Source organism: Ursus arctos, chromosome X (genome assembly GCF_023065955.2).
Source record: "Ursus arctos isolate Adak ecotype North America chromosome X, UrsArc2.0, whole genome shotgun sequence".
NCBI classification, from domain to species: domain Eukaryota; kingdom Metazoa; phylum Chordata; class Mammalia; order Carnivora; family Ursidae; genus Ursus; species Ursus arctos.
Genome location: NC_079873.1, coordinates 59,403,033 through 59,430,383, shown reverse-complemented (window position 1 = coordinate 59,430,383; position 27,351 = coordinate 59,403,033). Strand labels below are relative to the sequence as shown.

The window sequence follows — 27,351 nt, the reverse complement described above, 5'->3', positions numbered from 1 at the left end:
GGTGACATTCTTCAGTTTTCAAAACTGGGAGAGCTCAGGTTCCCACAGTTCTCAGAATGCGAATTTCTCGCCACAATTCAAAATGGCGGAGGAGGGTGGGGCCTGTCACATGGTGGGCGTCACAGCAGCTCTCCTTTTCCAGACCGCGGCCCGCCTTGCCGCGTCGTCGGCTGCCCTCTTCTTCCTCCCGCCGAGCCTTTTCGAGGAATCGCCTGGGATTGGCTAATAGGCTGGGAGTGGGGCTGCGGGGCCGGGACGCGGCATCATCACTTCCTGTTGTGGGCAGTCGTTTCCTGTCGCTGCTTGGTAACAATGGGGAAGATAATGGCTGCCTGAGCAACGTCTCCGAGCAGGCGCTGGGCTAGAGGCGGGTCTCAACCAGCGACTCATCGGAGGCGGGCTTGGGAGCAGCGGCAGGGGAGGCGCGCAGGAGCCTCGGCGGCGGCGGCGGCAGCGGCCGAACCGACAGAGTCGGACCCGACACTAAAACCGAGTAAGTGAAGCCTTGGGAAATCCTCTTGAGAAATGGATGGAGAGCGAGGGAAAGACGGCAGAGCTGCGGCTGCCGCGTTCCCTCAAAATGGCCTGAGTGTCGCGTTGTGGCGGACGCTCAGCACCGCCTCCGGACCCCAGGCGCTGATTGCTGCGGGGGGCTCCGTGGCGTAGTCGCCGCTGCCATTTTAGTTGGGTGTATAGTCACAGTCTCTTGAAGAAGGGGAAGGAGGTGGGTAGTACTTCCTTTCCGTGGCGGTGCGAGCTAAAGCCGGGGCCCTCCACAGCCTTAAGAATTTGGGGGAGGCGATTTTTGAGTGTTGGCCTGAGGCGTGAGAATCTTTGATCGGCTCGGGTTTTTCTCTTTGGTTCTCTGGAGGCTTCCCTCGCTTCCCCACCCCCCTATTATATGGCGGGCTTGGGTTTGGGAAAAGGGAGAAAAATCAGGCTGCTCTAAGTCAGATGCTGGGAACTCTTGGGCCTTTAGATTTCCCAGGATTTGCAAAACCCCATTTTGAGCCCTTCTGCTGGGCACTATCAATTAGGCGCCCCCTGGGGCCACGATGACATCTTCCCTGAGGATCTGGGGCAACTGTGGTTTACTCCCTTACTCGAATAACCTGGCATATCCTTTGCCAGATATCACTGCAAGGATCCCCCGAAAAGGCAGGGAAAAGCGGTTGCGTGTTTGTTGTTTTTCCCTGGGCAAGGGTGGGAATTGGGCCAAATGATTTTCAACTTAATTTCCGTTCAATCCGGCAACAACCCAACCCCTCCCCCCTCAAAAAGAAAAGCCTAAGGGTCTCGGCTTCTGCGGGCGGTACCTGCCACGTACGCCATAGCTTTAGTAACTAGTATTAACCGGTTGGGCTTCTGCTTCCTGAATACTCAGTCCCTTTTTCCCTTATGCTGATTAATTTCAAGATGGAGGAGACAGCCACGTTCCTTCCCTAGACAGTTTCCCCATACTTATTCCACAGGTTAGTCCGGGAATCTGAGGCCTAGCAATCTTGTTATTTAGGTCATTCTTTTCGTTTGGGGGCAAGAGGAAGCATTTATATCAGGTTGTCATCCACCATTTGCAAGGTCCCACAATAATTTTTTGGTGCAAATAGAGAGCCCGCATTTCCTGAATCAGAATTAACCGCAGTAGCTTTGGATGATTGAAGGGAGGAAGAAATAAGCGTACTACTAGTCGTTTCTACTACTAGAATCATTTATTTGATTCTTCGTGATTAAAGACAAAATTACTCATACCATCCTATCAGGTACATTATGTCCATCCTGGATGACTTGAGACCAGGCAGGCACAATTATAGCCCCCAAAAAATCAGTTTTCTAGATTATAAAAATAAAGTACCCAGAAAGACCAATCCAAATACTTTTTAAACTATGATTTTAGGAGACTGTTAACACTGAAAAATGTTTTGTTCTTTAGCCTAAATGTCCTGATGATCTTTAATACTTTAGTTCCTGCCATAGGCTATTATAACGTGCCAAATAAGTCCTTGAAAGTAACTATCAGAATCTGAAAATATTACTGGTCTGATAAGGAAAGGCCTATTTTAAGCAAGCTTATATTAAAAGGTAGATTGGCTCTCAGCCTTTAAAGGAAATATTATATCTAACACAAGATTACTGGTTTCCTCTGACCTCCATCTGCCCAAATATCCTAATAGTAATATTAAATTAGGTTGGGTTATGGGGTGTGTAACTTAAAATATATAGGATGGTTGTTTTTTTTTTTTTTAGGATGTGTCTATTTCATAGAAAATGTGTATCTTATGAAAGAGGAAGAATAATGGATTCTTTTTTTTTCTAGAGCAGAGAGTGAAGAAAACTAAAATCCAGTTTATTGTATTACAATACTATGTCATAACAGTCAGGTAATTTATTTTTTGTTGCGTCTCCTGATGATTTTTTTTGTAGAATGCATGTTTAAAAATATTTATTCTGTTTTGCAGGCCCTGTAATTGGATGGGCTTATTTGATATGTGTTTGTTGGTGTTGGGCATTCTTCATGATGAGAATGGGTATTTTTTATTGGGAATTCAAAGGGCAGTGTGTCTGAATAGCTGGAACTCCACTAGTGTTTTATCTGTGAATTTTCCTCTTTTGAAATGTCTGAAGTTTACCAGTACCCGTATAGAACAGAAAGAACAAAATAGAAATTTGCTGCCTTAAATCATTATTGGGGTGGGATGGGTCTAAATAAATAGCGTTTAAATGTTCATTGCATAACTAAATGAAATATCAGTAGAATATCTTACAGGAATATAATCTTACATTATTTTGTGTGGTGTTCATTTTTTTCCTTCAAGATCCAGAAAGTCATAATTGATATATGATACTCTGATACTAACTGCTTTCATATCATCATTGTTAAGGTAACCACGTAATTTCTTGCCTTAGCCAGGATGCTTTTAAGAGCAAAAGGGACATTAACAATTATGCCTGGACAACAGGTGCAAACCTGGACTGCCCCAGGCAAACTGGGATGGAGTAAGTTAGCCTAAATTCATAACTAACTTGTATTGAATGCTTATGTGCTGTGTCCTGTGCTTCACTTGCATGACTTTGTAATCCTCACAGCAAAGCCTCATGAGGATATTAACTATCTTACAGAGTTAACTGAGACTCAAAAGAGGTTAAGCAATTTGTCCTCAATTAAATAGCTAATAAGTGGTAGAGCCCCCATTTTAACCCAGGTCTCTCTGATGCTGAAGTCACTAAACTTCTATGCCTCTAGACTTAATTGCTCTCTAATTAGATTGGAAATGGAAAGAAAATAAAGGTCGTAATGAAAAAAATCTATCAGGTATGTCATATCAAAAACTTTTGTTCCCACTTAAAGAGAATCTGGTTTATGACGCAGGTGAAACTTTTTTAGCAATTGCCCTCTTCCTTTTTTATGTTATGGCTTCTGTTTCAGCTATGACTGCTTGGGATATAATTTGATACACTTAATTTAAAATCAGAAATGGTTTTAAAAAATAGCTTAATGAAGTGATATCTAGAAATGTTAGGCTGATTGGATATATTCTTCCGCGTTAGTGAGCATGTTGTAAGGACTTAAATGATACGGTAGGTCAAATGGGACATCTGTATCTATGGAATTATAATGTGTATATTACTTTATACATAGCCCTAGTAGATTGCAAAATAAGCAGATCACTCACCAGCCTCCCGTGTGTTGATTTACTATAGAGCGGGTAACAAATTAGAAAGTGGAAAGTCCTCTCTCAAATCCAGACCAGCGAGGTGCTAGAATTTTGGGCCACTGCCTAGGACTTGTTTTTCTTTTGTAAGTCTACTTCCTTATCATCTCTATATAACAAAAAGATTTCCAAAACCTTATGGCCCATCGATTTCAAGTATCAGTTTACATAATCCCTTGACATTTTGATAACCAGTGTAAGAAAGTAATATTACTTCCGTGTCTATTTTTTCCTTCATTATTTTTCCCCACCCTTGAATATGGAAATTTCCCAGATAATCAAACCGTTCATTTTTTCCTGTCATCAATTGAGATTTTTTTAAAATATGAAAATCTTGGCAGTTTTGAATAATTCGGGAATATGTTTATGAACTTGTGATTTTGTTTCTGAAATACATAGTTGATCTTTTTGTTGTAGATTTTCTGACCCAAGACTTTAATTTTATTAGTCATAATAGTACCTACATATGTGTGAGACAAATATCTATAGACAGTTGTGGTGTGTATGTAGATTTGTGGACCTTGTGCAATAATTTCATGACTACACATTGGGCTGCTGTTAGAACATTTGCATGGTGATGAACATGATACTTTGTGTGAGGGGAGGAGCTATTTGTGTTCAATGTTTTAAACTTTCTTTAGAATGAAAAATGGTCTCTTCCTCTTACTCTCCACTTAACTGTAGGGAAAAAGAAGTTAACTCTTAATTACAATTTTCATTTTTTTATCGACCAAAGTTCCCGTCAGTGTCAATTACACCTAAGGTGACCATATTAATTTATCCAAGCTGGAACGCTTTTGAAAGTGAAAGAGGGCCATATTAATAATTATTGTGGGGCAACAGGTGTGGATTGCTACTCTTCTGGACAAACTGGGGACATATGGTCACTTTTGTCATCATTTGTATGTGGGAACACTGGTTCGGGAAGCACAGTTGTCAGCGTGTTTGGTTCTGTAACACAAAATTGTTTTCCTCAAATAACAAGTCATTTGTGTAGATGGTATTTTCTTTTTTGGTCAAGGGATTTTAATTTTAAAATTTTTCTTCACTTATTAAAAAGTTAATTTTTGATGGAAAGCTCATGTTCTTAAATTAAGATAGTACCTTACCAATTAACACCAAAATTTCTGGTGATCAGTGATTTTACATTAATAACTTTTTTTATAAACACATGAACACTGGGTTTTTGAGTCATTTTTTGACTTCTTGGGAATAATGAGAAAGCACAATTGAGTTTGTGTGGATAAGACCAAATTCTAATTTAGTAACATAGTTCAATAATAAAAAGAACATGAAATGGGTAATCGAAGATTAAATTTACTGTCTAAAGTACTTGAGTGAATAGAAATGTCATCATCATGGTTTCCTTTTTTAACTAGTTCCCTGAACTGGCAGCGTTTGGTTTGATCTCTGTCCTCTGATTTGTTGACGTTCTTACTAATAGTCTTTCGATTTAACTGTGTTAGAGGATTGTAATAGAACTGTTCGTGAGCTGGGAGTCGGTAGACTTCCTGCCAAGAGATTAGACACATGAGGGACATGTCTGAATCCTTTTTTTTCCTGCTCTCCTTTTCAAGTGGTAATGATAGAAGAATATAAACGGGCCTACAGTAACACTGCCATGCAGATAATATTTTATAATTTTGCAGTGCTATCATAGTATCAACAGTGGTGGAGGTCTTGGTAGCATCCTCTGACAGGCCTATATTGGAAATAATCAGCAAATTGTGTGGGTGGTGACAGGTATCATGCAATAGGTAAAGCGGTGAAACATCAACCCTGTCCTGTTTTTTAGAGAGGGATGCTTTATATTTGTTTTGAAAAAGGTAAGGTATCACAAAAGGGAGATAGAAGTGCATAAGTGAAATGGTGGTGAGAAAAGCACAGCTTTTTAAGCTTACATCCTAGTTATTCATGTTGTTTCTTTAGCTTTATTTTTGACTTACTACCGTAATGTGACCTGGGTTGTATTTTATTCATAGTCACAGATTCATAGAACTGGAAGGTACCTTATGGATGGTTTTAATCCAGTGCTCTTAATATTGATGAAGATCCTGAGGCACAAGAGGTTAAGTAAATTGACCAAATTTACATAGTTGGTTAATGTTACAGCCAAGACTAGAACCCAGTATCTCCTATTTTTTCCTTTTCACAGAACTAAATTCCACCCTTTTACTGATAGGATTAAAAAAAGCTATTTGGTTGTTAATCATCTTTTATTTGTCTGTTAAAAATGCTGTAAAATTTTAATTAAACATTTTGTACAGGAAGCATTCTCAACACTTTTGGTGACTACATACACAATGGTACTTTATATCCTGACCTCAAATTCAGTGGTTCTTTGTGATTTGACTTTTTTAAAACTGCATGAGGTATTTTTCATTTTGGCAGTGGTAATATTGAACTATTTTCTTTATTAACAAGGATTGTATATCATCAGTTTTCATTTATTCTCTGAGGTTCTTCATAAAGCTCTGTTGCAAACAGAATGGTGGTGGTTCTTTTTCAGTATGACACATTTTCATGTTGATACTATGATTTTTTTTTAATTGGCATGTTCTACTTTAGAACACTATTGAGTTTGGAGCTTATATGAACACAAAAGATGAAAATGCTCAAGATACTTTGGTAGTTAGTTGATACTCGGTTACCTTGATTCCTCCCTCCCACTATACCTTTTTGTTTTTAAGAAGAGATTATTTATTCCAGACGTAATAGACGTGGCTTATTTTTAAATTGATATTCACACAGACTTTTGAATTTCAGAATTTAGTTTTGTAAAGTCTTTTGTTTAACAGTGTATTTTGGTGCCTTAAGTTTCCTTCATGGGGTAGTCTGAAGCAGTATGTCTGTTGAATATAATATGTGTGTACTTAGCACCAGGTCTCCTGACCCATTAGTGCTGAACGGTATGTGTTTTTTTTTTAATATTTTATTTATTGATTTGTCAGAGAGCACAAGCAGGGGAAGCAGCAGGCAGAGGGAGAAGCAGACTCCCCGCTGAGCATGAGCCTAGTGAGGGACTGGATCCCAGGACCCTGGGATCATAACCTGAGCTGAAGGCAGACGCTTAACCGGCTGAGCCACCCAGGCATCCCCTGAATGATATGTTTTAAGTGACTTTTCACCCTAATACAACAAAATTACATTTTTTAAAGTTTGGAGTAATGGATGAAGAGAATTAATGAAATACTTTTAACAGTGGTCAGAAACATAGTAAGCTGCATAATTTATATATGATAACGACTGTAGAAGAAATGGAGATCACTAATAATGCTTTACAATTTTCAAGGTGAATAATGTCTGTTTTAAATTCCCTGATTACAGACAGAATAAGCCTCAGATTTGGTTTTCTTGCTGGCTTGTCCTCCCGGAGTTGAATTTACCTGACACAGTCACACATTCGTTGCCCCAAAAGAGTAGTTTTTGGTTTTTGTTTTCTTTTTTAAAAGATTTTATTTATTTATTCGACAGAGATAGAGACAGCCAGCGAGAGAGGGAACACAAGCAGGGGGAGTGGGAGAGGAAGAAGCAGGCTCATAGTGGAGGAGCCTGATGTGGGGCTCGATCCCATAACGCCGGGATCACGCCCTGAGCTGAAGGCAGATGCCCAGCCGCTGTGCCACCCAGGCGCCCCCCAAACGAGTAGTTTTTGAAATGACTGGGCAAAATTTCTAATTTGGCTGCTCGTTTCCAGGAATGGATTTGGATATATTGGCACACAGTACTCTGAAAGAAATAAGGTTAATAAAATATGCTATTTTTTGTTTTTAAAGCAAAAATACTAAAACCTGACTTATTTAAAAATAAGTCCTGCTTGGTTCATACTGCTTACAAAAGGTGTTTTGTTGTTTTGGAAGTTTTCATACCCAGAGTGAACATGGTATAAAAAGCTCATAGTGAGGTTGAATACTTTAGACATGCCTATTGGGATTGAAGGAATGTGTTTTAAAGTATATAGTTTTGGGATATTATTGGGAGGCAGTTGTTCATTTGTGAAAAGTTGACCGGAGGAATTAGGAGACCTGGATTTAATTACTGGCTCTTTCCACTTTCTAGCCACATGGCCTTTGGTAAATCACTTTCTCTTTCTATACTTCTGTTAGGTGTAAAATAGAGGTGATTATTCCTACTTCACAGGATTGTTGTGAGGATTAAATGAAATATAAGTGGAAGGGCTGTGTAAATATATGGTGGTGGTTATTGTTTATAACTAGGGAGAGACTTATGTGATTTGACAATTACATTTGTTCTCTTAAACTGTTTCATTGGTAAGCTTTTCATAGAAATGTTTAAGTTTAAAAGTGTCTGATGCTGATCATATACTTAATCCAAAATTTCTGACTTAAGCACATGAGTATTATGACTAAGATAACTAAGTAGATTTAAGATTCTCTCTTTTATGATGATAGAAGGAGCCCAGGAATGTGGGAGGATTCTTCTTTCCTTTTACTAGTTAAACTGGAAATGTATTGCAATGTCCACCACTGAGTATAATCTAGAGACCCATTTTGGTAACATAATTCTTTATTAAAATTTGACACCAGAATGGAGAGAGCTCTGTATTTGATCATTTGAATTATGGTGTCCCGGCATCTTTGGCATGCTTTAGCCATTAAAATGTTCATTTTCACTCAGCAGTGGTGATATTACATCGACCAGGGGCTGAACTTGTGATTTAGATTTACTATATTTTTTCATTTTGTGCCACTTAGATAATAAGACCAAGTTCCCGGGGGGGGGGTGCAGGAGGTTGTCTGTGTATAAGATTATTTTCCAAGGCGTTTGAGGGCATTGCTTACATTCAGGATTTCCTTTTTTCCCCAAAATGTAATTACTTCTAGTCCAGGGGGGCTCTGCAGGTGTTACAGCCATAACTCACCCCTTAAATGTCCCCAACGGGTAGAGGTGTCTTGTCAGTGCTGAAATCTTTTGACCCCCGTTCCCAGCCTAGGCGAAATGCAGAGTAAGGCAGAAAGGAGGCAAGTGTAGGGGAGCAAATCGGATTTTTCTCTCCCTGTCCCCTAATAACTATAAAAAACAAACTGCTTTTTTGATGGAAACCTATACCTTAGCAAAAACATTGTGTGTTCTGTTTAATGAAGGCTTGCTGGTCTGGTTGCAGTTTTGAAATAAAATATAAGTGTGTTGCAGAGATGTCGTGTAGGGAAATTATTTTCCTTGATTTTCTCTGGTATATGTATGAGAGGGGGAAAGGAGAGCAAGATGTGATTATGGAAGTAATAGTAACTGGGCAATCATGTGTTGCTTTGTGAGTGTGTCTCGTTGTTAAAATGTTGAATTTAAAGATAAAATTAGGGGCACCTGGGTGGCACAGCGGTTAAGCGTCTGCCTTCGGCTCAGGGCGTGATCCTGGCGTTATGGGATCGGGCCCCACATCAGGCTCCTCCGCTATGAGCCTGCTTCTTCCTCTCCCACTCCCCCTGCTTGTGTTCCCTCTCTCGCTGGCTGTCTCTATCTCTGTCAAATAAATAAATAAAATCTTTAAAAAAAAAAAAAAAAGATAAAATTAAACCAAGATAAAAATTCTTCTTGCATGGAATCAACTAACCTCTAAGCTCACCAGTCAAGAGCTATTTAGGATTCAACAGTCCCTAAAATCACAGCATCATTAGGGTTTTGAATAGAGGTATAGTGTTTTATCTCTACTTAACATGTAGGAAATGATAGAAATTCTAAAAGGTCAGGAATGAATCTTGAAGATTGGTGAGCATAGGAAAGAATCATCTACTCCATGTGTATTTGTAGAGTATCCAACATTTATTTTATTTTTGAAGAACATAAAGAGGATGTAGAAGTCGTGGGTTTATAGAGTGTGAGCAATATATTGGGAACACCTTGAAATTCTTCTCATATGTGCGATTTCTCTACCTTACAATTTTTTTCAAATTGCACTGTCCAGTGGGGTAGCCACTAAGCACCTCTGGCTACCTGACACTTGAAATGTCACTGGTGTAACTGTGGAATTGAACTTTTAATTTTCTTTAATTTTGACTAAGTTAAATAAAAACTGATGTAGTGTATATTTTCTCACTAAACACAACTTTGTTGTTTTGATAGGGCTACATTTTACTTTAACCATTGAAAATTTAATATCCAACTTGAGATGTGCCATGAATATAAAATGCCATATTTCAGACTTGGTGTATTTAAACAAAAAAGAATGTAAAACAGCTCTCTAATTTTTTATATTGCTAACAAGATGAAATGATACCTCGGTTATATTGGGTAAATAAGATTAATATTATTTCAAAAATATAAAAGACCCCATAAGGCACAGAGTGCCACTCTTGGTGGCACAAACACTGTGTGAAGAGATGGGTGAAAAAATCGCTAGCTGAGCTAGTAGTAGCTTCTTAGGAGGTAAGAGTTCATTGAACCTTAAAGGGTGAGTGAAATGGGGAGAGACTTAAGACGGGGCTGAGGGAACAGGGTTGGTAGAAGTGTGAAGGTAGTAAAGTACAAGGTGTGTTGGAGGGCAGGGATGGAACAACTTATGTGGATTGGTCTTGTCAAAGTGTTACAACAAAATTGTGTGGCTGGAATATGTAGCTTAGTAGGACCCTAGGCCTAGAATAGAAAACCAAGAGACTTCCCCACCCTTACTGACATTTTAGTCCAAACGGTCTTTTGAAGTCAGTCTGTTCAAACTCCTACCTAATAAGGAATCTCCTCTTAATATCCAGCCTGTGCTTGAATATTTCCAGAGAATGGGTAGTCTGCTTGCTTCAAGAGGCTGGTGGCATCTCCACTTTTGGACAGTTTAATTGTTACACCATTAGATTAAATGAATTATCCGCTTCCATATTTCTTCAGCTAGTGGCCCTAATTTGATACCGTGGTTCTGCTGTCTTTCATGCTATAACTCTAAATATTTGACATTGGTAATCATGCCCATTTTTAGTCTTGTCTTCATGCTAGACATCCCCAGGTAGTTCAGCATTTCCTTTATGGTGTTCCCTGGCTTATCATCTTGGTCACTCTAGATCTGAACAACAGGTTGCAGCGGGTCTGTTAACTACTTTTATTTGAACACTGTGGTCTCTGAAAGCAATATGGGACTCTGTTAGGTTCCTTAGCCAGGTCAAACAGGCTTTTTATTGAGCTTTTGTTAACAAAAACCTTTATGAGTCTTCATGTGAACTGCTTTTGTCACATGAGTAGGTTTTCCCACTACTCTGTACTCTTAATGTGGGTTATTTTAGCTTGCTAATCCTTCATAAAGTGTTCAGGATAGCACATTTACCATCGTTTCTGTTGATTTTAGCTCATCCTCACAATCCACTGAGAATTCAGAATATTATTCATCATATGCATACATCTTCATTACTAATTCCCAGCTTTGAATTGCTTAGATTTGGCTAGCATGTCTTTGACATGGTTCTTTTTCGAATGCTAAAGACAGGACTCTCTGCAGGTTAACACTGCTCTATAACCTTTGAGGGTGGTATTTGACAGCTGTGAATCTGGTAAACTGTATTATCTTCCAGCTCTTGGCTACTCAAACTGTGATTCTAGGATCAGCAGCCCTTGGAGGCTTATTTAAAATTCACGTTCTCAGGCCCCATCCCAGATCTATGGAATCAGAATCTGCATTTTAACAAGATTTCCAGTTGATTTGTTTGTGTGCTGAAGTTAGAGAAGCGCTGATCTAGCCTCCATTTCTCTGTGACGCCCAGGATGTAAAATCTCCTCACGCTGTACAGAAATCAAGCCAGACTAGTCAGCAGTGTTAGCCTCACGTGTCCCTATCAAAGAGGTTCTCAGCCCTAACTGCACAATAGAATTACCCGTGGAATTTTTAAAAAATATTGCTGTCTGGCCAACCCCAGAGAAGGTTTTCCAGGTGATTCTAATGTGCAAGCCAAGGTTGAGAACAATCCCTTTGTCAACCAAATGAGGTTCATTTGGCAGTGAACCCCACTTCTGGTGAATACATTTTCTTCTACATGTTTGCAATGTATCTGATAGTCTATTGTAGAATTTCCCCCTAGGTTTATTGTCAGATTTTGCTGTGCTACAATTTATAGACTTCGCTTTATTTGAAGATGCAGTTTCTAAAATCTAGTATTTTTAGCATCTCTCCTGTTCTCTGTGATTTCTCAGAGATTATCATTAGAGCATTTGCAGTTTGGGGTCTTGATTCTCTCTTTGAGAAGTTTGTTTTTCCAACTGTTTCCAGTTGGAAGGTGATTCTCCTCGTTGAATAAAATAGAAACAAAACAGAAGTTGAGTGCCTCCACTTTTCATCTTCTGTTAAGATACCAGGTCCCCCAACCACTAAGTACAAGACCCCTTTCTTGTTTCAGATTATGTTTTCTTTATTTCCCTCTTTTTATTATTTTATGTTTTTCAAAGTCATTTTTAAAGTCTCCCATATTTTTGCAAGTTTCTGTTCCATGTGGGCTTTAACTTCCCTGACTCTGTTCTTAAGACTTTGTGCCATTCTTGAAACAGTACTTGGTTTGTGAGTTTTCTGTTATCTTTGGTTCACATCCTTCAAATGTCAGAACTTATCAGACATTTTTGTCTTCTTTGAAGGTTTATGTTTTGAAAGCCTTTCAACCCTACGGAGTTGTACTTTTTTATAAATTATTTTTGGGGCACCTGGGTGGCTCAGTTGGTTAAGGACCGCGACATGATTTCGGCTCAGGTCATGATCTCAGGGTAGTGAGATTGAGCCCTGCATCAGGCTCTCTGCATGGAGCCTGCTTAAGATTCTTTCTCTCCCTCTCCCCTCCACATGCTCGCTCGCTCTCTAAAAAAATTATAAATTATTTTTATTATTATTTTTTAAAGATTTTATTTATTTATTTGACAGAGATAGAGACAGCCAGAGAGGGAGGGAACACAAGCAGGGGGAGTGGGAGAGGAAGAAGCAGGCTCCCAGCGGAGGAGCCTGATGTGGGGCTCGATCCCATAACACCGGGATCACGCCCTGAGCCGAAGGCAGATGCTTAACCGCTGTGCCACCCAGGCGCCCCTATAAATTATTTTTAGAACTATTTACTGATCCTTCACAAGTGGACTTTGTCCTAACTTTCATGTTGTTAACTTTGAAAGTATTAAGAACACTAGTGAATGTTACTGGTGGTTTTATTTGGTTTGAAGAATTATGGCTGAAGTTTCTTTCTCCTTTGTGTTTTCCTGTATTGTCTTAAGTTAGCTGCTTACTGTTCACAGTACCAAATTGTATTCCTTAGCTACATGTGGAAAAATTTGGCTTCCTTCTGTTTTTTTTTTTTTTTCATTGCCTGGCCTATATAACTTTAAGCTGTTGATTTCCAATCTTCTTAAAGTTTCAAGTTATAAAAACCAGACAGGTAGAGAAGCATCTTTGTTTTTTTTTTTTCCTTCACTGTCTGAAAGAGGGTTTGTTTTTATTTTTCCCTTTAGTATTGAATTGTGAACATCCAGATACTTTATGTGTTGTGTGTGGGATTAAATCTTATTACCAGTATAGATTACCTCTTCCACAAATCAAATTTTCATATTTTTGTGGACTTAACTTTTTTTTTTTTTTCAGTGTGGACTTAAGATCAGTCTGGGGTTGGAAGGAAAAGAACTAGAGGATGAAAGTTTTTGTTTGGAGTCTTATTTTAGATTGCTTACTACTTGTTTATCATTGGAGTGGTTAATTGAGAGTAATAGAAAAGCCAGGTAGTGATTTGTTCTTTTGCTTTGCTGATCAAAAAGCAAAATTGAGCATATTTCATAGTTATTTAGATATAAAAAGAAGCCCAAATTTCTGCAAAGTTTTTCTTGATAAAACTCAAAATGTGATAATAATAATGGATTAGTGTTTTTGTAATATAGTTGTAATAATGAGAAGAATGGCTTTCTTTTACTTCTTTTTTGGAGGGATAACGTTTTGCTTAATCGGGGCTAAACATATTCCTCATCAATATTATTTGCAGATGTTCATCTAGTATTACTGACTTGAAATGAGATTTTCCATATTTCATTTTTGATAATGTCTTTTCACACACACAGGTACAAGAAAACCTTGGAGGTATTGCAGGTTCAATTCCAGACTAACATAAAAAGCAAATATTGCAGCAAAACAAGTCAAATGAATTTTTTGGTTTCCCAGTGCATATAAAAGTCATGTTTACACTATACTTATAGTAGTCCATTAAGTGTGCAATAGCATTATGCCTAAAAAACAACGCGTAGCTTAATTTAAAAATGCTTTATTGCTAAAAAGTGCTAACTGTCATCTGAACTTTCAGTGAGTCGTAATCTTTGTTGGTAGAGATTCTTTCCTCGATGTTGGCTGCAGCTTCTGTGGCTTCACCTTGCACTTTTATGTTGTGGAGATGACTTCTTTCCTTAAACCTCATGAACCAACCTTCAGACTTTTCTTGTGCAGCCTCCTTACCTCTCTCAGCCTTCATAGAATTGAAGAGAGTTATGGTGTTGCTCTGGATGAGGCTTTGGCGTAAGGGAATGTTGGAGCTGGCTTGATTGTCTATCCAGACGACTAAAACTTTCTCCATATCAGCAATAAGGCTGTTGAACTTATCATTCCTGTATTCACTGGCGTGAATTTTAATTTCGATTTCCTTCAAGAACTTTTCCTTTGCATCCACAATTTGGCTGTTTGGCACAAGAGGCCTAGCTTTTGGCTTTTGACGTGGCTTCCTCACTAAGCTTAATCATTTCTAGCTTTTGTTAAAGTGAGAGATGTGTGACTTTTCCTTCCATTTGTGCACTTAGAGGCCATTGTAAGTTTATTAATTGGCCTAATTTCAATATTGCGTCTCAGGGAATAGGGAAGTGCAAGAAAAGGGGGAGAGAGGGGGGAAACAGGTGGTCAGGGGGGCAGTTGAAACACACACATTTATCTTAAAGTTTGCCGTCCTGGATTGGTCTGGTTCATGGCACCCCAGAACAATTCTGACATCAAAGATCACTGATCACTGTAACAAATATACTAATGATGAAAAGTTTGAAATACTGCAAGAATTACCAAACTGTGAAGCAGAAATAGGAAGTGAGCTAATGCTGCTAGAAAAATAGCACCAGTAGACGTGCTCCACGCAGCGTTGTCACAAACCTTTCAGTTTATTAAAAAGCACAGTAGCTGCGAAGTGCAACAAAGCACGGTATGCCTGTATTGCTGTCTAATCAGTCCACAAGCATAAATTAATGAAGCGTATTTATCCCTTAGAGAAGGCATTTATAGAATTCGTTTGATATTTACCTTTTAGCAGATCATTACACGGCAGAGTTATCACCTTGAGTTGAAGGTCAGGTGGAAGCTCCTCATATGGACAGTTCGATGGATTTTGAAGTCAGGACATTGTCTTTGTACTTGCAGTGAGGTCCAAAAAATGCTTATGGAACGGTAACTTGTGCTTAGAAAATAAATCTGCTACAAATGTGTGTGGGAGCAGAGCTCTCGTTTCTTTGATAGCGTTAAGTGCACGAAGCAGCTTGCTTGACGTTGTGATTCCAGTGTTGATGCTGAAATGGTTTTACTGCAGTGTAAGTTTTGCATGTAGGCGCTGTTCACAAGTCGTAGGGCAAGTTAGGATGTTCAGCTTCTTTTTCTGACAAAAATTCCGAGAACTGGTGATGTTTAAGTCCACAGTAATGAAGTTCGCCGTTAACACTCTCGGGTCACAATATGATAGATTCAGATAGTTTCTGCAGACTACCTGCTGCTGAATGACATAAGGAATACCCATAGACTTGAAACACTTGACATTTTCACAGGCTTCAGAAATGTGTCCAACTTGTCTTTTGCTGCCCTACACATGTATATACCACCATTTCAGTTGTCACACATCTTAGCAGATTCCACTTCAAACTGTGCTTAGTGTTTTCTCAACTTGCTGGAAATACCACCTGTAGCTGCTCCATGCAGACTGTTCATAGAGGCTACTTCTGTAGTTACTTCAAACTTCTCGAGTCATCAACACTTGACTCTTTGAATAAACAACTGAATAGTATCAATTACATTTGTCGACTCATCAAGGCCCAAGAAAAACCACTCAAAATCATTTGCTGTCCCGTTTTTCAATTGATTATGACCTGTCCCAATAGCCTTGAATTTTTGAGCAACTGTTCTCACCATAAAGCTAATAATCTTAAACAACTTTCTCTGGACACATTTCTTTAGCTTCTGCAGTCAAGCACAGTTGAATTAACTCACCATCAATAATACAGCTTTGCTTGCTTAGCTGACAAGCCACTTGGAAACTTACTGTGGTTGAAGCCTTGTTTTTTATTCTTATGAGGAAATATTTTGTGATGAGATTTTTTTTTCAAGTTTTCCAGTTTTAGGGACTATAGCTTTATCTGTGAATTGGGAATATGGTGATGAATGCTTGCTCTGACAGAATGAATGTGTATTTTCTTTTTAGCACAGTTAAGTAGTGCCATTGCATAATAAACTCAGTCTTTTCCATCTCGCAACAAAATAATCCATACTCTACTATGCCTTTGAGGGTGACATTCAAAGTGCACTTTTACTTCATTTGACAGGAGAACGCTCTGGTAATTTCTTAAAATGTCATGGTATGGTGATATGCATGGCACTTGAAATGCTGTCACGTTGCGTCACTGCAGTTTATAAGGCACAGATCATCACCAGTGCAAAGCGGCGAGAGGGCCACATTTGGGCTCTCACGTCTACTTGGTCTGCCGTTGGAGCACAACAGCAGCCACAGACAATATGTAAGTGAAGGTGTATGACTGTATTCCAATAAAACTTGGTGAACACTGAGATTTGAATTTCATGTACTTCTCATACATCACAAAACATTATCTCCCTTTTGTAAAAACAGTCTTAGAAGTGTAAAAATCATTCTTCGATCTCACGGAAAAAAAATAGGCACCAGGGCTGATTCTGGCCCATGGGCCATAGTTTGCTAATTCCTGACCTACTTTTTTCCTAATATAACAGGGCTTTTTCAGGAATTTTTCTTTTACAAAATGTTATTCCTGTGAGGTCTTAAAATTCACATCTTGACCTGCATTCTGGATTTTCACGTGATTAAAAGTGTTCTACAGAACACATGCTAACTTTTGTTTTCAAGATTGATCTCCTTTCTCCTTTTAGATAATTTTCCACTTGTTCATCAAGATGGAAAGCTCAGATTCTAACGATAAAGGCAGTGGTGATCAGTCTGCAGCACAGCGCAGAAGTCAGATGGACCGATTGGATCGGGAAGAAGCTTTCTATCAATTTGTAAATAACCTGAGTGAAGAAGATTATAGACTTATGAGGGATAACAATTTGCTAGGCACCCCAGGTATGCGATGTATAAAGATTTATATATGTAAATTGCTGGTCTTTTTTTTTTAACTGGTTTTAAAAATCTGTGTCTTCAGCTGTTATGAAGTGCGATTTTAATACAAGGGATACAGAATGACATTTATTGCTGTACTTATTGCCTGGTTCTGTTCACTCCTATTTGGAATTATCCTATATCATATCTTTTAGTTATGATTTATATTGTGAATTTATAGCAAGCTGAATTGAAAAAGTGGAACTGAACAATATTTTTGTTTTTAGTTAGTTTTATTTACTAGAGATAAATCTAAGTGGGGAAGAGCTAATGAGAATAGTAGTTCCTAGGACAGACTTCTTTTTTTTCTTCTTCTTCTTCTTCTTTCTTTTTTTTTTTTTTTTGTCATCTCTGATTCCCAGATTATGTTCCAGTCGTAGTCCTCCAAAGCTGTCCTTGGGTAAAATTGTCACTTCAGAACGTTACACTTTGTTATTCTCTTTTGCCCAGTTACGTCCCATTTGATCCTAATTAAAATTCATTATCTCTGGTGCTCCTCATTTCTATTTAATTCTAACCTTTGTGTTATTGTTTGAATTTTAAAAGTTAAGGTGTTAGTTAGCATGACTCCTAGGAGAGGAAGTACATTTTGAGCCAACAGTACCAGACTTGAATCAGAATGCCTCAGTTGGTAATCTGGCGCTGCCGTTTATTAATACAGCAGTCTCTCACTTAGTCTCAGTTTCCTTGTTTTAAAATGCAGATGATAGGGCGCCTGGGTAGCACAGTCGTTAAGCATCTGCCTTCGGCTCAGGGCGTGATCCCGGCGTTCTGGGATCGAGTCCCACATTGGGCTCCTCCGCTGGGAACCTGCTCTGTCACATAAATAAATAAAATCTTTAAAAAAATAAAATGCAGATTATAGGGGCGCCTGGGTGGCACAGCGGTTAAGCGTCTGCCTTCGGCTCAGGGCTTGATCCCGGCGTTATGGGATCGAGCCCCACATCAGGCTCCTCCGCTATGAGCCTGCTTCTTCCTCTCCCACTCCCCTTGCTTGTGTTCCCTCTCTCGCTGCCTGTCTCTATCTCTGTCAAATAAATAAGTAAAATCTTTAAAAAAAAATAAAATGCAGATAATATCTACCTCCCAGAGTTACAGTTCGAAAGAATGAGAAATCGAATGCAAAAGCATTTAGTAAATGGAAAGAAACTTGCATAAATTGTACTGTCATGCCCCCAAAGAAGTAAATTTTATCCAGGTTCCTACTCCTTGGTTTTCATCTCTGTTTTTATTTGTAATTTGGCATGCATTTCTAAACTATTTTCAGGTGAAAGTACTGAGGAAGAATTGCTGAGAAGACTACAACAAATTAAAGAGGGCCCACCACCACAAAACTCAGATGAAAACAGAGGTATATTTTGCTTTGGGGGGTGGGTAGAGGATGATACAGATACGGAACTCCAGGAAAGGTCAGCCAGAGATTATCCAGAAACAGCACGGATTAATTTAGTGCTAAGGATCTGTTAACAAAAAGAGAACTGGCATTTTCTTGGTATTTGGTGAGAATGTCAACGTGTTTTTTTTTTCTGCTTCACCTTCGGGTTTGTAATAATTGAGACATAGTGAGAAATGGCCTATTTAAATGTGCTGGGTGTTTTTTTTTTTTTCTTGATTGTGCACCTCTGTTGAAATTTCCTTCCACCTGCTGAATTATTTCTTCCTTATAAACATGTGCATTCTCCACCAGCAGAAAGAAATGCTGTATTCCCTAACCTGGTGGCTCTCAATGGGTTATATCCCAACCCTACCCCCACCCAGGGGACATTGGCAATGTCTGGAGACATTTTTGGTTGTTGTCACAGCTGGGGGTTTGCTACTAGGATCTAGTGGGTGGAGGCCAGGGATGCTGCCAAATATCCTGACATCCTAAAATTCCTAACAGCGCAGCCCCCGCAAAACAAAGAATTATGTGGCTCAAAATGGCAGTAGTGCCCCTGTTGAGAAACCCTGCTTTTAGTTTTAAGTAGGACTGTAGGGAATTTGACTGTCTAACAGAAGAGGCTATGACAACAGTTTGGTTCTTGAGCATGCCGTTATATGTACTGTGCAAGGTTCAGACTATGCATTTTGGGTCTGGTCTCCAATTTCATGTTAATGTAAAAATCTTGGTAATATGAAGAAGTGTTGAAATACTTTTGAACCAGTAAACCCTGTTTATATTTTTGCAATTTTAAAAGTCCTATATTATCAAAGGCACTTAAGTCAAGATCCTAGAGGAAATGTAGACTAATGAAAATGTGACACAAATGCAACTTGAACAAAAATACTAGCCCTGTGCCCTAACTGGCATTTACCTTGTTGGATTCATTTTTTTTTTTTTGACAGTGGACTGAAAAAATGTCTCCTGACAGTCCACAGTGGTATCCTAGGCTCTGTATATGATGAAGTTCTGAAAATAGACTTCCTCCAGATTCCCTTGAAAAAATCTCTAAATTTCTCTAGGGTCAGCTTGCTCTTTCAAAACGAAATTGAAACATTTCTGCCTTTACTTGCAAATCTATGCAGTATAGTTCACGAAAATCTGTAAATGTGAAATCTGTTCAGAATCTTTGTTTTTTTTTTCCTAACACAGTTTCAGAGCACTATTTATTACATGATTGTCCTAATTTTAGTAGTTCCTTTTTCTCCTCTTCCCTCCCTTTTTTAAAACAGGTGGAGACTCTTCAGATGATGTGTCTAATGGTGACTCTATAATAGACTGGCTTAACTCTGTCAGACAAACTGGAAATACAACAAGAAGTGGGCAAAGAGGAAACCAATCTTGGAGAGCAGTGAGCCGGACTAATCCAAACAGTGGTGATTTCAGATTCAGTTTAGAGATCAATGTTAACCGTAATAATGGGAGCCAAAATCCAGAGAATGAAAATGAGCCATCTGCAAGGCGTTCCGGTGGAGAAAATACAGACCACAACAGCCAAAGGCAAGTGGAAAATCCACGATCTGAATCAACATCTGCAAGGCCATCCAGATCAGAACGAAATTCAACTGAAGCATCAACGGGAGAAGTCGCACCTACCAGAGGTCAAAGAAGGGCAAGAAGCAGGAGCCCAGACCATCGGAGAACCCGAGCGAGAGCTGAAAGAAGTAGGTCACCTCTGCATCCAATGAGTGAAATTCCACGAAGATCTCATCATAGTATCTCATCTCAGACTTTTGAGCATCCTTTGGTAAATGAGACTGAGGGAAGTTCTAGAACCCGGCACCACGTGACATTGAGACAGCAAATAAGTGGACCTGATCTGCTAAGTAGAGGTCTTTTTGCAGCTTCTGGAACGAGAAATGCCTCACAAGGAGCAGGTTCTTCAGACACAACCAGCAGTGGTGAATCTACAGGATCAGGACAGAGACCTCCAACCATAGTCCTTGATCTTCAAGTAAGAAGAGTTCGTCCTGGAGAATACCGGCAGAGAGATAGCATAGCTAGTAGAACTCGCTCAAGGTCTCAGACGCCAAACAATACTGTCACTTATGAAAGTGAACGAGGAGGTTTTAGGCGTACGTTTTCACGTTCCGAACGGGCAGGTGTGAGAACCTATGTCAGTACCATCAGAATTCCGATTCGTAGAATCTTAAATACTGGTTTAAGTGAGACTACATCTGTTGCGATTCAGACCATGTTGAGGCAGATAATGACAGGTTTTGGTGAGTTAAGCTACTTTATGTACAGTGATAGCGATTCCGAGCCTAGTGGCTCAGTCTCAAGCCGAAATGTGGAAAGGGCAGAGTCACGGAATGGAAGAGGGGGTTCTGGTGGTAGTAGCAGTTCTGGTTCCAGTTCGAGTTCCAGTTCGAGTTCCAGTTCGAGCTCCAGTTCTAGTTCCAGCTCCAGTCCTAGTTCCAGTTCCAGTGGTGAAAGTTCAGAGACTAGCTCAGAGGTGTTTGAAGGCAGTAATGAAGGAAGCTCATCATCAGGCTCATCAGGTGCCAGGCGAGAGGGTCGACACAGGGCCCCAGTAACATTTGATGAAAGTGGCTCTTTGCCCTTCCTTAGTCTGGCTCAGTTTTTCCTCTTAAATGAGGATGATGATGACCAACCTAGAGGACTCACCAAAGAACAGATTGACAACTTGGCAATGAGAAGTTTTGGTGAAAACGATGCATTAAAAACCTGTAGTGTTTGCATTACAGAATATACAGAAGGCAACAAACTTCGTAAACTACCTTGTTCCCATGAGTACCATGTCCACTGCATCGATCGCTGGTTATCTGAGAATTCTACTTGTCCTATTTGTCGCAGAGCAGTCTTAGCTTCTGGTAACAGAGAAAGCGTTGTGTAATTAAGTTCTGAACTCTCAGCTATGTAGCTGGTATAGTGATGGGCAAACAGGAATCACTTGCTTTATGCCCACTTTTTGAGTGGTGCTTAAATGTAAAGTAGCAACCTGAATTGAGTCATTGCTTTCTGAGTGAATCATTGTCCTTTTTCCAATTTCTGTTCCAGAATAAAAGGAAATATTTAAAAAGCAATGTTTTAGGACATAAAAATCTGATTTCAGTACCAGTAATTGGTATTACTGATGATTTGTCATATACACTTATCAGTTTCGCCTTTGTTATCTTAAGAGATCTGCCTTAGCAATGGCTCTTTATCCGTTTCCCGTTGATCTTTAACGTTTCCCACGCCATAGGAGAGAGGGGCAAAGGAAATTCCCAGTTTAGACTAAGTTACAGTACATGTTTCCTAAGTGATTGCTTAAAGCTATACCATTCCCAGTTATTAGTTGGCACAAATTCAGCTACATGCTGAATATCATTTGTTCACCTTTCAGATGAGGTGATATTGGACGTCAGTGTAAATAACACTAAGGTTAGGATCTTCTAAGTGTAAAACTGTCTCCTAAGCCCATCACTGTGGCACACTGTAGAGTGAGCTTATAGTTTAATTGAGATATTTATCTTGTGGAAATATTAAAAAAAAAAAAGCCTATGCTTGTGTAAGTGAAAAAATCACATTCATTTGTTTAAAAATGTAAAGCTATTTTGTAGAGGCTCAGTACTTTTCCAATGCACTGTTGTATTAATGCATTAAAAATTGTAAAGTACCATGCTTAGAAATGAAAAAAACTGCTTTTTGTGAGCCAACGTAGTAAAAAAAAAACACAAAAAACAAAAAACACACCAAACAAAGTACAAAGCTGCTTTTGTAAGTGTGTAGATGTCAAGAGCAGAACATATCTAGTATTTAATGTATGTGAACAGCTACTGTGACATGCAAAGGAAAGGACAGAGTGCAGAATTGAACTACATTGAAGATACCAATGGAAACTTGGTATTTTAACTTGGATTTAGGCAGGAGATGAAAGACGGGAGGAGTAAAGAAAACTGCTCTGAAGAATTTAAACTTTTTATGAAGACAGTAATCATACAGACGTGAACTGGTTTCATATGGTGAGGTCCTTGACACAGTATTCTGCTTGAGCTGATGAAGTAGATTAACAGATTTGGTAGAGATTTGGTTAAAAAACAAAAACAAACCACTACCACCTAGCATAAGTTACATTGATGTTTTCCCAAGTCTGCTCCTCAGAAAAGGAAAAAAAGAAGGTGGAGGAAAGAGACTATAAACCACTTTTAGCATAAGAATTGAAGTTGGTACAGATGTGTGTACTAATAGGAAGGTCTCCAGTTTGCATTGTGTTCGAGATTTGTCGTGTAAGGTACCAGTGCACACTTGTTAATATTTCCTTACTGTCTAACACAGACCTGACCTCTCACATTTAAAGGCCAATTGAGGAATTAAGGAATGTTTATCCTTTGTTGAAAGTGAATCATGTTGGGTCGTTTGAGATTCGAATTTTAATTGTGCTGCCCATGTGTGAAGATGAGGCTGCTGACTCACAGTCTATGGGACATGCATTTTGTGTTGTTTCCTTAGTAATGAGATTAGGTTTGTGAAGAACCCCAGTACTCTTGCTGAATTTCGCTTTTGAGGCCAGTTGGGGTTAGGATTAGTCTGACTGTGGAGGACTTGTTTATCTGGGAGAAGCTAGTGGGCCCAGAGAGGAATTGAACACATCCTTGGTCTTTAAAGTGAAAACTACCCGTGCCTAGTCAGATACTCTCCAAAATAAACAGGTCTGCTTCAGGAATTATCTGGCTACCTTAACTGTTATCAGCTTAGCTGTAAAGGTTATTTCAAAGCTCATTCTTTCCTATTTTCCTCTGGCTTTCACTCCTACCTAAGTATCAAGGAAATTAACTTGTAAATATGGTAGTTGTTTACTAAGGATATGTACTGCTCTTGCAAGGAAATAATGTCCAAACAAAGCTTCACTTATTTTTTTTAATATAAGCAGATTTCACTGTTTATGGCGCTTATGTAATACATTTTATCTTTTTAAAAAATTGTCCATGTAAAAGTCAGGATTCCTTTATATTCGTGAGCCTCCTTGTCTCCTTTCCTAAGGTTGTAATCTGCGATTTTCAGATCTGCGGGGTAGTCCTGAGTGGCTAAAAACCCATTTTCCTCTTGGTATAAAACGTCCCATTGTAAGGGTGTTCATTTTAAATAGTTTAAAAACAACTGCAGCACATTCTAAGCATAAAAGGAAGTTATGGACAACAGGTACCTCCCTAACCTCCCAAGATGTATTACTCATTTGTGAAGTATTAAAGTAAGAGGTAACTCATGCAGAATGCTGGTTATGAATGTAGATATTGAAGCTATTCATAAACACTGGAAATAGAATTTTAAGTTTTTAGCCTTCAATAGGGTGCACATATTGGACATGTGCATGTGGACACCTTTTTCAATAGCACTCATTGATTTCCATTGGATTGTGTAGAATGGTTACAAATATTTTAGTGGAATTTGCTACTTAATTTTTTTTTTGCAAGGTCCATGACTATACTTATTAGTGTTGTGGACATCGAAGACAAGGTCATTCGTAGGTGTCAGATGTACAATGGAGAGCAAGAGTCTTTTTTCCCACCAGCATCCAAAACACCTATTCTCTTGAGGGAGCATTTTCTTGCAAAAGACTTTACATTTCATTTTGTATCTTTGCACTTTTACTTTATTACAGAAAGGTTCTGTCTTGAAGACCTAGTTTGAACTTCATGCAGTTATAGGAACAAGAAAAAACAATGTTGGGAAATTACATTGTTCACAGCATAGGGAAAAATACTAAAAACTGAGTTTCCTTGAGTATTTCAGATATTTTTAAAAATTCACTTACTGGTATGAAGCATTTGAGGTGTTATGTTGTTTAACTCCGAGCAGCTGACAAGGTTGAGATTTATTAATATTAAAAATAAAATTGAGCAAGTTAGGTTTCAAGTGTGCAGACTTTATCCATAACAACACTAGAAGATGAGCCATGTTGTTAATTCGGAATATTTGCTCTAAAAAAGAACACGTTAGTTATACCTCAGTGGTGTTAATGGTTAATGGAGGTGGTGATTGAGAGAAGTGTTCGCATTAGTGTTGGGAGTGTAGGAAATTATCATTTGTACAGTTAACAAAGTTTAGTACCAGGATTTTATATGTGTGGTGTGTGTGTGTCTGTGTGCGTGCGTGCACGCGTGCACACACACACGCGCGCATGCACACACACAGACACACACATAATCTCTAAAAACATGATCGTTGACTTTATCCAAACTTTAAGATTAGGAAACTGCTTAGCTATAAGTGTTACCTCAAGTAATTTTTTCCCCCTTGGGAAAACATGTCTTTTCTGTGCCAAGTGTTCTCTCCTAGTGTCAGTGTCTCAGATTGTATTTATGAAGGGTTTTCACTTAATATACTTTTTTTTATTTAGCCACCTGCTTCCCAAATGTCCATGACTTGAAATGGGTCAAGCGTCAGTCATGACTTTCAGTCAGTTCCTAAAATACCCATGTGATAGGGAGGTAAATGCCTCTTAAAAGGCCATTTTTACAGCTTGCTAGAATACAGTGGCACCTTGTGGTGGTTGTTGATACTTTTCTTTGAAAAATGGAGGATAGTCCCCTCCGCCCCCTTTTATTCTCCTTTGTTCTTTCGTGAACACAAAATATTGGTGATCTGCCTTGAGTTTTTAAGTTTTACCTTACTGGCTTCCCTATCAAATGTATTATCAATATTAAGTATGTAGAAGCCACGTTTGCAGGGCACTTTTATTCTTTTCTTCTTATAAGACTGTGCTGATTGCTACTTTCTAAAGTATTCTGTACCTTAGTGATGCAAGAGATTGATAAGGCACATGAAAGTGTCAGGCATTTTTTTTCCCTTAAGTATAGTATAATTTTTCAGTATGTTTAATATTCAGTAACAGTGTTGTAATTCATGGAGTTAACTAGTAAATTATGTGCTTTTGGAAAACATTTGAAAATGTAAATCAACAAAAATAATATGCTTCATTTGGAAAGTTAAAAGTGCAAGGTCCGAGGAACGAGTATTTCACTTTTTTTGAAATTGGATTTTTAGTAAGCAACTAAGAAACAGCTATGAGTTAAGTACTTGCCCTGTAAAAGTTTTAACATTTCGAAATTGAGTTCTTAACTGGAACATTTCTAAAATACTATAATATTCCCAAAAGGTGAGTGATCTCACTTGATTTAATAACTCCACTTTGTATTTAAACTACAGCACAGAATAGAGCTGTTATTGAAGTGTTGGAACTCTCAAGGGGAAACAGCAGTTTGTATCAGTTTTATGATTATTTTCATGTCTCTATAGGTGTTTTCATTCAAATTTGAAGGAAATGAATGCTCTCCAACACTCTCAAATACAATTACAGTGAGATACTTGGTTTTGATTAGGATTTGTTTACTAAAGACCCACAAGCTGCTTTATAGTCACCTGGATTGAATGATAACCTTAAATACATGCAACGAAAGTGAACCCCACCATACCACTGTGCCTCGTTATTTCAGGGTTCCTCTCAGTTCCTCATCTTGCAGATTTATTCCAGTACCAAGGTATGGTTGAACCAGCTGCCCAGCCTTAACTCTATTTAGTGCCCCTCTGCTAACATTTCTTTTAACTGATTGATTTGTATGTGTTTTAACTGTCCGATGTTTGGATTTTACCTCTTGTTAGCTCCATTTGTCCCTGGTGCTGCTTTTAAAGATATAGGGCCATGTGATCAGGTAACAAGTTGAGTAGGTACGCAGTTGGCCTGGTTATGTATCTGTGCCTGTTTTATCTTCTCCCAGGAAGAGCTGCTTTGGTATAGATGTTTACTTGGATTCATATATAAAGAACTGGGCAGCAATCTTAGAAAGCTTTCTGAAGCCAAAAGAACCTGAAGGGATTTGGAGGGGGGATAGTAACAAAAGCTGCCTTTATGTCTTTGAACATGAAGCACATAAATGTATGTTCTGTAAAGACTAAAGTGATTGTTATACCAGGGCTTCCTGACGTCTGGGAGAGACTTTCAAAAAAGCAGAAAGGAGCACAAAGTGAAGTGAATTTGGTCGGCTTGCTTTATCTGGTTTCTCATTTTCTTTCAATTTAAATCTGAACATAACACCCTTCTCCAATATCTATCCAGAAGACTCCTGGTTGGGAAGCCCTGTATTAAATTTTGAGAATGTACCCAGTTTCCTTTTTTTTTTTTTGTACAGTGCTTTATACCTGCTAAAAATTAACTTGTTTAATGCAGAACAAGACCTTGAAAGGTCAGTCATATTAAAGCTGGTTTGATTATTAATAGTTATCTTTTAGGAAGAAGCTTTTTCCCTATGTAAGATGTCATACTGCAGATTTAAAATATAGACTATCAATAAAATGCATGAAGTGATCATTTGTGCTTGATCATCTCTCGGGTTTTTCTTTAAAAGGGAATCTGATCTGATAAAGGTTCTGTTGCCTCCAACCGATGTCAAATAGACTTGATTTTTAGAATCAAGTGGAATTCTAGTGCAACCTTCATTTTGATTTCCTCACAGCTGTGAGTTTGAGCAGACCCTGGTTTATGGGATATAACCTCCATCTTATGTGGTGTAGTTTAATGGCTTAGTCTTTGAGTGGTAAAATAAAAGATTAAGGTATATTCCAATGCAAGAATCCTAGAAAGACTTCTGTAAATGACATTTTAAGTAGGTGCATCTTTGCTGTTACTTGTATTCTCACCACCGCCCTGCCTACTCTCTTGCTTGACCTTTATAAATACAAAAACTTGTCCAGGTGTGCACGTGTGCTCATGTAGCTTTTGTTTTCCATCCCTATCTCCAACCTTTTACACGTGTTGCTTAAGCCATTAAGATGTCCTTGTTTCTTAAGTAGGTTGTCACATTCTGATACCTGGGTGAGACTTCCCCCTGGTACTGGTATTCGTTTAGCCAATGGTGAATTTTATTAGTTTCATTTCCTCTGGTGCCCACTGAGCCTTATT

General features: G+C 38.7%; 1 protein-coding gene across 2 annotated transcripts; it reads left to right on the top strand.

The window, feature by feature from the left end:
• Positions 1–278: 278 nt before the first annotated feature.
• RLIM (ring finger protein, LIM domain interacting) lies at positions 279–26,760 on the top strand. 2 transcript variants are annotated; one of them, XM_026487185.4, is made up of 5 exons: positions 279–493; positions 2,315–2,378; positions 16,801–16,993; positions 18,297–18,380; positions 19,682–26,760. In XM_026487185.4, exons 3-5 carry the CDS (start codon positions 16,825–16,827, stop codon positions 21,304–21,306), a joined length of 1,878 nt encoding a protein of 625 aa, XP_026342970.1. In that variant the 5' UTR covers positions 279–493; positions 2,315–2,378; positions 16,801–16,824; the 3' UTR covers positions 21,307–26,760. The 2 variants fall into 2 exon arrangements, with proteins under 2 accessions (XP_026342970.1, XP_026342969.1); XM_026487184.4 differs by lacking the exon at positions 2,315–2,378.
• The last annotated feature ends 591 nt before the right edge of the window (positions 26,761–27,351 follow it).